This window comes from Bombus terrestris, chromosome 16 (assembly GCF_910591885.1).
Source record: "Bombus terrestris chromosome 16, iyBomTerr1.2, whole genome shotgun sequence".
In the NCBI taxonomy this organism is placed as follows: domain Eukaryota; kingdom Metazoa; phylum Arthropoda; class Insecta; order Hymenoptera; family Apidae; genus Bombus; species Bombus terrestris.
Window position 1 is genome coordinate 7,385,270 of NC_063284.1, and position 13,184 is coordinate 7,398,453.

General features: G+C 38.0%; 1 protein-coding gene across 24 annotated transcripts in view; it reads left to right on the forward strand.

Annotated features, from left to right (window-relative positions):
* The window catches only part of LOC100649948, a 168,294-nt gene that overhangs the window by 130,829 nt on the left and 24,281 nt on the right, over nucleotides 1–13,184 (forward strand). For 19 of the 24 annotated variants that reach the window (XM_048413111.1, XM_048413110.1, XM_048413119.1 and 16 more), the window contains 4 exons: nucleotides 2,076–2,138; nucleotides 3,724–3,886; nucleotides 10,459–10,596; nucleotides 12,876–13,047. In XM_048413111.1, coding sequence (XP_048269068.1) covers nucleotides 2,076–2,138; nucleotides 3,724–3,886; nucleotides 10,459–10,596; nucleotides 12,876–13,047 — 536 coding nt within the window. The remainder of the gene's footprint in view (nucleotides 1–2,075; nucleotides 2,139–3,723; nucleotides 3,887–10,458; nucleotides 10,597–12,875; nucleotides 13,048–13,184) is intronic. The other 5 variants (XM_048413118.1, XM_048413133.1, XM_048413113.1 and 2 more) reach the window with 4 other exon arrangements.

Genomic DNA, 13,184 nt, shown 5'->3' on the forward strand with positions numbered 1-13,184 from the left:
TTCGTCATCGTTGGACGAAACGACACCGCGACTATGTCCGCGTCTCCTTCTTTTGCTTATCTTGCGCGCGTTTCCTCTCAAACCGGAACGTTCGCATTTTCACAAAAATGTAAAGTCATGTTCCACATAAGATTCTTGTCGTCCGAGGATCGAATGCACGCTCGAAATGCTTTACGTATTACTTTCTACCGGTAGTTGCTTGCGTGCGCTTTTTCTCCTACAGTGAATTAGTCGAAACTTGCCACAACTGAAAAATGAAAATATTCTTAACACTTTACTGATCGATAGCCGATTAATCGGTTTTTTGTCGCCGACGCTTACCGACCGATAGACTATTAATCGGCTTTTTGTCGCCGGTAATCTTCCTTATTATTTGAGCAGTAATTTGTTATTTAACCCTTTGAGTGCTGACTACTCGCGGCCTATGTCGTCCGTACGGACGGCGCGCGTCTAGCGCTGACGATCGCTGTGGACGGAATACTTTTTCGTTAGACTGAACTCTGTTGATTGACTATTCAAAGCGCAAATCGTAATAAGTTATAGTAATTCTTTTGCACGAGATTAAATGATTCAAGAGCGTTATTTTTTAGTTATTTTTAATTATTTATTATAAACATTGAAATTTACAGTTAACTAGAATTTGGGCAATAAACTAGAAAACAATAAACTAGAAAACTAAATTTAGTAAATATAACACAAGTTAATAATTTAGTTGTGTGTGAAAAATTCAGTGTCTGAGAAAACTAAAAAAACCAGATGTAGAGTTTTCTTACAAGTGGTGACCACTTCAACAATAACGAGGCACTATTGGCATTTGTTTACTGCCGTAAGGAATGCATTTATATTTATTTCACACAAACGTAATAGTATTACTTCTGCGTAGGTGTTCGGAAAAATTGAAAAACCCATACATGCGTCCTTAGTCCATGCCGGGCACTTACAGAAAGCGCATATATATGTCCTTAGTGCACACCGATAGCTTTCGCCAGACACCTATATGCGCCCACAGCACTCAAAGGGTTAATACTAAGTCAGTTGCGTTGCTTTGTAAGTTCCCACAGTTTTATACCAATTTGTAAAACTTACCGTTTGCAATGAACGAAAAGAATGGTATTGAAGAGTCTAAACTGAAACAAAGCCGGCGCCAAGGAGAATCTGCGCCTGAGCTGCCGGTCGGACGTGCGTATGCTGTTGAATCACTAGCGGTCGGTAAAGTGTCAACAATTTGAATATGCTCACGCTGGAACAAAGCGTAGAACCAAAGAGGACGTGGCCGCACTTTTGAATCTTCCATCTGTATATTTGGTGGTTTTCGACTAGTAATTTTAAGTAATCTTGCATTTTTTCCACATCTTTGTTTAAATTCTGCTCTGCTTAGAAAAAGCTAACACGGTGAAGGTATAGGATGATGTTGTAGAAACTAGGCAGAGTATTCAAGAATTTTTGGGGATTTTTTGGAACACAAAACACTAGGGAAAGCTGCATACCCTTAAACGACAGTACGTACAGACGATAGGGTTAAAATCTTCGATCGGTTCGTTGATCGTTCAGAAATCTTGGAACTTTTTAAGTTATATGTTTTGAATTATCTGTTAGAAGGAGGCAACTTCTTCGTATAGCTGCATATCGGACGATAGCTTAGGTAACTTGGATCGTATCGGGAGATTTTGTTCAACTGCGAACGACGTTACCGAAATCGTTGATTTCCTTTTTGTTACGAATATAATATAATTTCCTCCAAAGTATGCATATTAATTGATATAAAATTGTACAAATCGTGGCTTAAAAATTAGCGTTCGTCCTTTTATATTTCGCGTCATGTACTGGTGTAATTCGTTAAATAAATAAATAAATAAATAACATGCAATACAAGTAAACCATGTAACCAAAATTTAGTTTATGGAATTGACAAGTTACAAGTTTATTTTATTAGAAAAATCTTTCTCATTTCTACGATATTTTTCTCATTCTAACAAGGCACTCGAACTTTTGCATTTGAACAAATTTCATCGGTTTTATTATCAAACTTGTTATCATTATACAAGAGAGAATTTATCAATACTAATAATTTGTAGGTCTTATCGACGCTCCATTCACGTTGCATATCGTTGGAATTAAACCATGATCTGCTTGCCAATGTAAGGAATAATACATAAATGCAAATAATCTAATTTTAAAATCAACAGCACATCCAAAAGCAACAGTCGATAGCATGGTATAATGTAACACAGCACCACTCCATAATATCTTAATATACTGTCAGGTTACCCTTTTTATATTATAATTCTCTATATCTGTAAAATTATGTCTATTCTATCCTTATTATTATGTATAGTACATATATATATACATTACTTTACACATTTACGCATGCCCATACACATACATACATGCTACATCAAACATACTTAATACCTTATGCATACATGTATTGGGTTGGCAAGTAAGTGATCGCAGATTTTGTAATTACCACCTAATGGCAACTAATGGCATTAGGCATTAGGTGGTAATGACAAAATCCGCAATCACTTAGTTGCCAACTTAACATATCAGTCTCCTCGGTAATGCAAAATAGATTCTGTCTTACCATTGTAGTATATACTATGACATTTTGCCATTCTGACTAAAATGCGAAAATGCAAAGATTTATCATCTTTTGTGTACAATGGAGTCTGCGGGTCATGGGTTATCCGAGTCCCGTTTAACCGATGTTCCGTATTATTCGAGATACTTTGAATTTTGCCATAACTGCACTCTTCCCTTTTTTTCGAAAATTTAACGTAAAGAGCACAAAAGAGTAAATAGACGACTATTGTTAATGCGATTGATCAAATAAATAGTTGGATCGACTGAATCAATTAAATAGTTAATTGATATTAAATATTGGACTGACAACTAAGTGATTGCGGTTTTTGTCATTAGCTGATATTGACAAAATCCGCAATCACTTGGTTTAACCGATGTTCCGTATTATTCGAGATACTTTGAATTTTGCCATAACTGCACTTTTCCCTTTTTCTCGAAAGTTTAACGTAAAGAGCACAAAAGAGTAAATAGACGACTATCGTTAATGCGATTGATCAAATAAATAGTTGGATCGACTGAATCAATTAAATAGTTAATTGATGTTAAATATTGGACTGACAACTAAGTGATTGCGGTTTTTGTCATTAGCTGATATTGACAAAATCCGCAATCATTTGGTTTAACCGATGTTCCGTATTATTCGAGATACTTTGAATTTTGCCATAACTGCACTTTTCCCTTTTTCTCGAAAGTTTAACGTAAAGAGCACAAAAGAGTAAATAGACGACTATCGTTAATGTGATTGATCAAATAAATAGTTAGATCGACTGAATCAATTAAATAGTTAATTGATGTTAAATATTGGACTGACAACTAAGTGATTGCGGTTTTTGTCATTAGCTGGTATTGACAAAATCCGCAATTGCTTAGTTGCCAACCCAATATATCTGTAATATTACACAATCAAAATGTTTCTTATGATCTTATTATCCGAGTTTTCGATTATCCGATAGGCTTGGTAGGCTTGATAGGCTCGGTGCACATCAGCTCGGATAATCGAGACTCTACTACTGTCATTCCTATGTACATGTGTATAATATCCCGTTTAATATGTGTCCCTTTCGCCCCAACTACCACTTATCGTATCAGTCGATTATGTCAGACGAGTAACGTTTCGACGTACCATCTGTGTTTTAGACGGCGAAGAATTCGACTTCCGGAAACAGCGGCTATTACGTCGGAGGAAGCAGCACTCTGCCACGCGGAGGCCAACTAATGAGAGCGTACAGTCCTGCGGCGTCGTCGGTAGTCGGAGGACCCAATGCAACGCCTACTCAACCGAAACCTCTCGCCACTCCAGGTACACGAAAATCCGCGATACTCGAGACTCAGTCTTAGAAAGCCGATTACGCAAGGCCCACTGTCCACGAAGCGTCCCGCGCCGGGTCTAATAATTAACACTAGAGCTACCGATAGTTAACACGAAGATATTTCTACCAAAATCAGTGGAAATGACTGGTCTTTAAAAAATACCTAATAATAGAATATTTTTATATTTATTGATTTATTACTTTCTTACGGAAGGAATTTCATATTATGTAGTACATTTTTGGTATTATTAATCCATCTGGAGCCATGATCCCTAAACGAGAGTTGACACGTTTATAAAATTGTAGAACCAGTCACTTTGACTGGTGTGGTGTTTCTAATGTTAGCATTTAGCGATTCAACGATCGATTCGGAATTTTCTTGATAACTGATATCGTCATATCGAGTGATACGCAGTAAAAATTTGAAAAACGTGTGACAAGTTGTAGAAAACGAGGAAACTGATTAATTGGGGTTCGATAAACAGATTGCAGGATCCTTTTACACCTTGACAAGTACCAGTCATTTTCACTGGTATTGCTATAAGTAGCCTTGATATAAAATTATTTTCAGTTTGAATACATAAAAACCAAAATAAAGTTCATTATATTATTTTTTTTAGTTATCGTTGAGAAAGTCATTACATCATTGCGGAAAAAAATATAACATGGAGTAGGAATTTGAAAATCGAACTGTGAAACCAGTCGATTTCACTGGTGTGGTAGTTCTAGTGTTAATAATTATAAATAAACTTATTAAACCAATTAATACCAACAGTACGTTTCCATGCAACGGTCGCTGGCGTTAACGTTGCCAATAGCGAGGCGTACGTTGCAGCTGTAAACGATATCGGATGAAGGCACCTTGGTGTGTTGCTCGAAGTTTTCATAACAAGGCAAATTTGTACCCTAACACTTAGCCAATCGAACAGGAAGATCTCCCTTTTTGACTTTCGTAACGCGTTTTCTCCTTTTTTTTTTTCTTTGTTATTATCAGTTATTATTTACCTGGAATTGTTGCCCATTAATTGCGCCACTTTTTCTGCCTTTATAAACCACAGTATATAATAAAATACACGAATTTAGTTGTGTTAAAATTAATTAAAAAGTTACACTATCAGTTATGGGTAAATACAGTTATTGGATAGGCAACTAAGTGGTTGCTGATTTTGCCATTACCACCTAATGACAAAATCCGCAATCACTTAGTTGCCAATCCAATATAGTCGAACGATAGCACACTGTAAAAGAATATTCAAATGCATTATGAATTTTTAATTTCACCTTCAAGTCCTGTTATTTATCTTTAATCATCGTTAATGTTTTCAATTTTACCTATATTTTTTTACACTTTTAAATACTTTCAGTTTCACGTTTTCTATAAACAATATGTGAAATCGTTAAAGAAAATCACCACCGCAAAATGTAATTCACCACTTAAATAATTTTTAGACTTGTTTGTTTCTTAAGTAACGAACATTAGTCCTCGATACTTGGAAAAATTCGACATGCACAACGTATAGGTTGGCTTGTCGGAGCGCTGTGGCGGTTGGCTAAGTGTTAAGACGATTGTCTGCAGATATCTGTCACAGCCAATCTTTTTGTGCTGTGGATTTTCCAACAAACACGGACTTGGCGTAAACTTATAATTACCTTTACTGTACGTTTTATGAACTAAACAGCAGCGTAGACGTATCATCGTCTCCAACAGACGACGCTGACGCTTCGTGATCGGTGGACCGGACAAGTTCTCGAGGATGGGAATCGCGTGGTTTCGGGAATCGAGTCTCGGGCGTCAATGGTCGCTTTTCCTCCTGCCTGTGCTTGTCATGTTTGCTCCATGCTTGTACCACGTTCTTCCTTGAGCTTCAGCCGACTTTCCACGAAGAATGCATCCGCCCGACGACATTGCAACGATTCTGGTCGTATGTTCGGACCTGCAGGTGTCCGGAACGACATAGACGGCTGATTAATCCCTCTGCTCGCTGCATTCTCCGCACGCTGTCACTCGTTTCAGTCGGATTTATTTTAACCGTCCGATGCTCCTAACGTTGCTGCATACTCGTTGTTACTTGTCCTTGACCTCGCTTGTTACTAAGAAAACGCTCGATAGTTCCTCTTCTCTGTGGCGGTCGAACGAGTCTCGCGTTGCCTCCGTTGCAACGATTTGGAGGAGGTGACGCGAAATATACAGTACACAGGGTGTTCCTCGCAACTAGGCCAAACCATATGTAAGTTTCAGACGATGAAATATAGACGAACGTTTCACTAAACACGTTTACAGCGATTAAAGAGATTACTTTCTCGTAGACATTTCTTTCAAACCGTTCCAATATTTTGCTTAATGAAATCTTTTCCTATCTTCCACTCTTTCTACGTTATGGTTTGATCTAATTACAACAGTCGCCGTGTACGTTGGCCGAGGAAAGTATTTGAACGCTTTTGAAAAGCTTTTACGTCTAGAAAACTCGAGTCTCGTAATAACAATGCTAATGAAACTTCGAAATGTGACACATGCAATGTACAGAGCGTTTCAGGACATGTTGGAACTACTACGATTCAGCAGGCTAAAATAAAAAGAAACTTTCGTACAAACATATGTATGCTCGATACGACCTTGTTTTCGAGTTACAGCTCATTTCGTGTTCTAATAGTTGATTATATATCGCCAGAGAAATTGCTTCAAGCCACAACTTCCAGTTTCAATACAAACGTGTATACGTCGTGTCATGGATTTTCAACTCGTTTGAACTGACCTGGTCTTAAACGAATTTGTCGGTGATTTCAGTCGACGTGTTGACAAAGTGTCGAAACACAGTCAACGTTCACTGTGACGTTTTATTATAAACTACGGACTTTAAAGGAGCGAACTCAAGTTTGGAGCTGAAGCTAGTCAGGATGTGGGCCCAGCACGACCCATCCATTTGTCGTGAAACAAAGTAACGTTTTGGGTGCTGCATGGCATAACAACCACATACGTTTTATCATATCCATCACATGACGTTCAATCTCGTCGTATCTGCACGAAAGCTTGTTCCGTGGAAAAATAAGTTGTTTGTGACTCGAAAACAAGGTCATACGGAGCATGTACGTTCATACGATCTTTATTGCCCTTATTTTAGTTTACTAAATCAGCTCCTGCAGTACTTGCCACGTGCTCTAAAATGCGCCATATTCAGAGACCAGATTGGCCAACTAAGTGATTGCGGGTTTTGTCATTAGGTGTTATTGACAAAATCCGCAATCACTTAGTTGCCAAGCCAATATTACCAAGCAAATTTCAAAAGCTTTTTGCGAATATCTCGGAAATTAAAACCGAGCAGCGGTAACATACATAGAAAAAAATTGTTTAGAATGACGAGCTTGACGAGGTATTTCAACGTCGTTGAAATCGGTGAGCAGGCCACGCTCTAAATATTTATCATATTCATATCTTTGTTGAAATGTTTTTGATTACGAAAGGCCGTTTTCTTGATCAATGGCGGGCAATTTTTCTGCCTACATCCGATCAATGGTTATCGGTAACCAAACTAACGATTTAACCAAAAAGAACGTTAATGGTTTATCGATACCAGCATTCAAAAAAAATTTTAATCTTTTATGATGGTTATTCGTAATCGAAACAGTTGAGGCGTAACCCATTTTCGATTGCCGCATCATCATTTTTTCAAAAACTTCGTCGACACTTTGACTATCGCGTTCTTACAATTGTAAAAAATGAATGAAAATTGACAGTTAGGGCATTTTGAATATAACCGATAAATAGAAGATACTTTGAAATAAAAAGTGCCACATTGAATAATTAAACATTTTTATTAGAACATTAATAAAAAAAATGAGAAGAAATCTTCCATTTAACGGTGGATTGTATTAAAACAATTTAAACATAAATGTGGCTCATCGATACAATCTGGACAATGGGTGATCACCTTTTTGGTCCCATTCTTAGCAATTTTTGATCCTAATTGTTTAACATTTTTTTATACCACTCTGCAAAATTTTCATGCCAGGTACGCTAGCCCTTCTTTCATCTGCATTTCGTGTCGTACTCTTTGTCGAATAAATATATTTGTCGGCTCTGGCGAATGGCACTGTGTAAGGTGCATTGCGAGTGCCATTCTACAATCTGATAGCTTCATTTTTGTTTTTGCTGCTTGTTTATAGAGTATCATCGCGTTTGAAATTGATGTATTTAACAATAACTCTAAAGCTAATTTTATATGCCACTTGAGGGTTCTTCTATGTAGTGTAAAATATGCTATCATTTGATCTGATAAATCTACAGCACATTTTCCTCTCTTGTAATCTACACTACCACTGGTTTATCACAAAGATAATTTTTTTTGCGGTCCTCTACCATTTCAGCCGAATGTTTCGTCGAAATCATAAAAATAATCATAACACTGTTTACTAATATCTTCTACACGCTTCAACAATATATTCTGCACGTTTTGCCTACGACGAAATAACGAAAGCGAATGATTTGTTGAAATAAACGAAGCCTCGTTATAATATGTCGCTATCAACTGTTACCAAGGCGTCACGGTGGTCACCCGTGACCACCAATAAAATAAACGGTCCATTGGGGAGAATGTTGGCTTACATCATCAATTTATTATTATTTTACCATTACATGCTTTGAATAATAAAAATACTCTCGTGCCGTCCTGAGCGAAACATGTGATTTTTGCGTGATAGTCAAAGTGTTATTTAGCAACAACTCCCATCCGTTTGAATAAAAATGCATTTCTACGTGATGATTCTGTGGCATACAATTTTCAAAATAACCGTGTTGCTACAGGAAAAGCTCGCCACAAATGTTCGAATACTTTCCTCAGCTTGTATACTCGTTCGTATCGTTTGATGGAAAGTAACGCACCGATCCAACGCTTTTCGTCCCTTGCGGATGCAAGCACCGAATCCTTGTGCAATGTACACGCGCCGTCCGTGAGATCGGCGATCGCGGGAGGTCGTCTCGATTCCGCGAACACGTTCATCGACTCGAGTCCCGACTGTCGTCTGACAAACTACGATCGACGACCATCCGTTTCGCGCCTTTGCTACGACGCCCTGGAAAAGTGCATAATACACAAGCAACCTTGGAGTAAGGACGCTTTAAAGGGAAAAAAACTGTTCGTTTGTCACATCTCATTAAGAACAGTGTAAAATGGTAATTTATTCGTTACAATATATAAGATGCATTTTATCAGGCGTATAGACGAAGTATGTGTTACGATACGCCCCATTTTAAAATCGAAAGTTAAAAGCAATTAATATTTCCTGTTGGTTTTTTCATAAATTCGGTTACGTAGTTGTCAAGTAATTAGGTTGATGCACGATATACGCCTGTTTCTCGTTGTGAAATTTGTCATAAATCGATGCATTCGATGATTAACGAGGAAGATTTATAATAAAAATATAAAACTTCTTTATCGCGACGTTAATGTATAATCAGAAAGTTCGTGCGGTTTCTTTACGTAAAGTTCAATTTTAAAAAATGGTTTCTAGAAATTAGCATTTTGGAGCGGTTTGAGGCATTTCCTGCTCCATCTAAGCGATTCTTTGACGCGTAAATTTTAAGTTTTAATTACTTTAAGGAGAATTATAAATGGACAAATGTTCGACTTTTTCTATTGGAAAATACATATTTCGCAATAACGAAACGAAATAGTTTTTGAGAAAGTTTTGTTGAACGACGTGGGAATTATTTTGAATAATATACGACGTTTTAGAGGTTCAAGTTTTGCCGTAGAGGACGACGTTTCATATTCACAAACCTAATAATAACAAATTAGTTGTTAGATAGAGTAGAGCCTGCGTTATACGAACATCCGCTGTGTGAACGTTTTATTATGTGAAACGTACGAAAGTGACAGCAATAAAGAAGATGATAATGATGTGTCACCTCATTTACATGTCTGAAAATTGTGAGCCGCTTTCAAGCCCATGTGATTTAGGCAAAAATGTTTGCCATCTAGCAGTTCGATTTCTTTAATTTCTTTAAAAGAAGAATATTGCCTTTTTGATTTTATACTCTACGTATGCTGTTATCTACAAACAAATTGCATTAATTTTATTTCATTCCATCTGAAGTATTATATCAGACATGCTTTGTTTTGTCATGCAAAAACTCTCTTTCGTCTGCCAACACCTTTGTTCTCCGATCAATTCGTATAACGTACGCTGTACAATGATCGCGTATAATACGAGAGAAAATTATATAGGTAAAACCTGTTTGCCTATGTAAAGGTACAATTTTTTTATAAAATGGGGCTATTTATTTATCCAGGAAACACAGCGTGTTATATAGAGCATCGATTTTCTCACATTCGTCGTCTAATTCGCCAATATTCTCTGATTATTGGGTTGGCAACTAAGTGATTGCGGGTTTTGTCATTACCACCTAATGACAAAATCCGCAATCACTTAGTTGCCAACCCAATATTTCCGAGTCGCGATACCGTGCACTTTTACTAGTCGCAAATTAGCAAAGGAACGAACGTCGGGCAGAAACGCGACGTACACCGGACCAGCTGGGTACATTGGTTTTTGTTTGGTTTTCCGGATGGTTGGATAGGTGGTGGCGGGGTGCCGCCGGCCAAGCCGCTTCGCAGCTACCAGTGTGGTAAGAGTCCCCTTGGAAGCCTCGGGGGCTCGGCTCGCTTCTCTAGAGACAGCTCGGTCTCCCTCTATAGTATAACAGGTCAGTAGTAGCCTTAAAACAACCCTCTGGAAACCTCGGACCAGAGTTGGGCAAAATTGATTCGAACGACGAGTAACAAATAAAGATGAAGAAATTTGAATTGAATGTTATTGGCGAATTTTATTTTATTTATTATATATATATTACTTATTATTTGTTAATATATATTAATATATATTTATTTATTATATATTATATTTTATTTTCTATTTATTTCGACTGATTGTGCGCGTAGAGATAATCAGATTTTAGTCAATTTTGTTATTTACGGTTAGAAAATACGTTGACGAAATATAAATTGATTAGAAAATTAGAAACTGAATTTTGGAATAATTTGTTCTTCGAGATTAATATGCAGTAAAAGGATTGGCATCTGTGAACGACTAGTCTTCATGCAAAATGACACATAACGAGGTATCGGTGAATAAATTTCGAATAATTTATTTGTCTAGATAAAAGTCTACTCGAACTATGCCCAGCTCTGCCTCTCGGTCCTTTTCAGTCGATCGCGACCGGCTCTCTGCGTTAAGTTTGCTCGATTTTCGATCCGCGATCTTTTTCGACGCCGAACCCGATATTTCTCTCTCTCCGATGGCGTGGCTCGTTCGAATATCGAAACTGTGTGTAGAGAAAAGAAAACGAGGTCGAGGGTTTCCGTATTGGGTCGTTAGACAATGCGCGATCTCGTGGTCGCTCGGATTCGTACGCCAGAGTTGACACGGATGGATCCGCTGGCAAGAAGATTCACAGCCGGTGAAACTCGGCTACGAACCGAGAGGCGAGGAACGCATTGTTTTATCGAGCGAAAGTGAAAAATATATTTCCAGTTTAACGAAGTATATTTTTGAGAATGTTATCCATCTCGATATCCAGCTTGCTAACTGGGCCATATTACGCAGGAATCCTGCAACCCTCAAAATAAGAACGAATTAGGTAACATTGTGATCTGTAATGTGAATAATTTTGCGATCTCTGGTTTTGCAAACCAACTCTTGCATTATAAAATTATTGAAACTGTCTCATTTTAGGCTTGTCAGTTATTTTGCAGAAAACTTGCAAACTACTTGGCTGAGAGTGAAAGACACGCAGCATCAGTTCTCCATCCTCTTGAAACAATAAACGTAAAGAAACTCACTCGTGGCAATTAATTTTAACGCTTTACGTTTAACACTTTACATTTTAATCTTTCTCATTATTTGAGCAGTAATTTGTTATTTAGTGCTAAGGTACCTTGCTCAATTGCGTCAGTTGCGTTGCTTTGTAAGCTCCCACAGTTTTATACCAATTTAAAAAACTTACCGTTCGCGATGAACGAAAAGAATGGTATTGGAGAGTCTAAACCGAAACAGAGCAGGTGCCAGGGAGAATCTGCATCTGAGCTGCCGAACGGACGTGCGTTTGCTGTTGAATCACTAGCGGTCGGTAAAGTGTTAACATTATACGCATCTGCCGATATGCTGATCGTACCGGAACTGAAATTGCCGAGTAATATCAGCCAATAGACACTACATAGACAATTTTAAATAATATTAATTATACTGCTAGATGAGTCATTAAAAAACATGCTAAAACAGCAAAAAGAAATAAAGTATAGGAAATAGCTACAACAGTGATAAAGCTACTTTTCTTTGAAATGAAAAACTTCACACTAAATTTACTCCATTTCAGATCGTTGAAGGTTGATAGGTTTTTGCATAACATTGCCCAATTGACTCTGAAGATTTTGACTATGGAGGCGGTTTGGTCGCAACGGAATGGCTTCGAAAGAGAGTGAAAGAGAAAGAAAGAGAGAGAGAGAGAGAGGCCCTGAGATTGGCATTTTTGAGATTCGGTCGAACGAGACGCGACCCCTTGGAACACTCTCAAAGTATCTTGCAATGTATACGTAACCTTCCCCATGTGTGGTATACAGTATCTAAAGTAGAGCATCGCCGTCAACCCCATGATATCGTGTCCGATCCTATTATCACCAATAAAAATTCGTAGAACTCTTTGACATCCCATAAGAAGCACGTTCGAAGTCTGCATAGTCTGGATCAAGGTATAGCGAAATCATCAGATTACTTCACGATGCCGCTATATCTTGTACCTGGATAGTCCATTTTCTCTCTTGACCCCATCGATACCGATAATAATCTTTATTCTGGAATCGCGATCCCATAAGTGCAATTTAAAATTTTCCCCGCCCGCTAAACTACGAATTTATTAAAATAATTTTCGGTTGCATAGGCGGATCGTTTGCCCTTGACGTGGTTGTACTAATCCTTGCGATTCTACAGATCGATTGCACGGGGAAAGCGGTTATATGAGCAGTCCAGAAAGAGGTGGAGGAGTTGGCTCTGGAACTGGAAGATATCCACCTGGTCCTTACAGCGCTGGAAGCAGCTACGAGGACCCGTACTACTCGCAGTATTCGGGAACAGTGACACCGGTCATCGACGAGGAAGCCAGGTAACCGGAGTTCCACGGACCACCGCTTGGGTCGTTTCATGTCGATTTTCTCATACTTTTTCGCTAATTTCTCAATATTTATACAGAATTTTCCCATATGTATACGTATAAAATAGACTGCGGTGGAAAGTAACCAT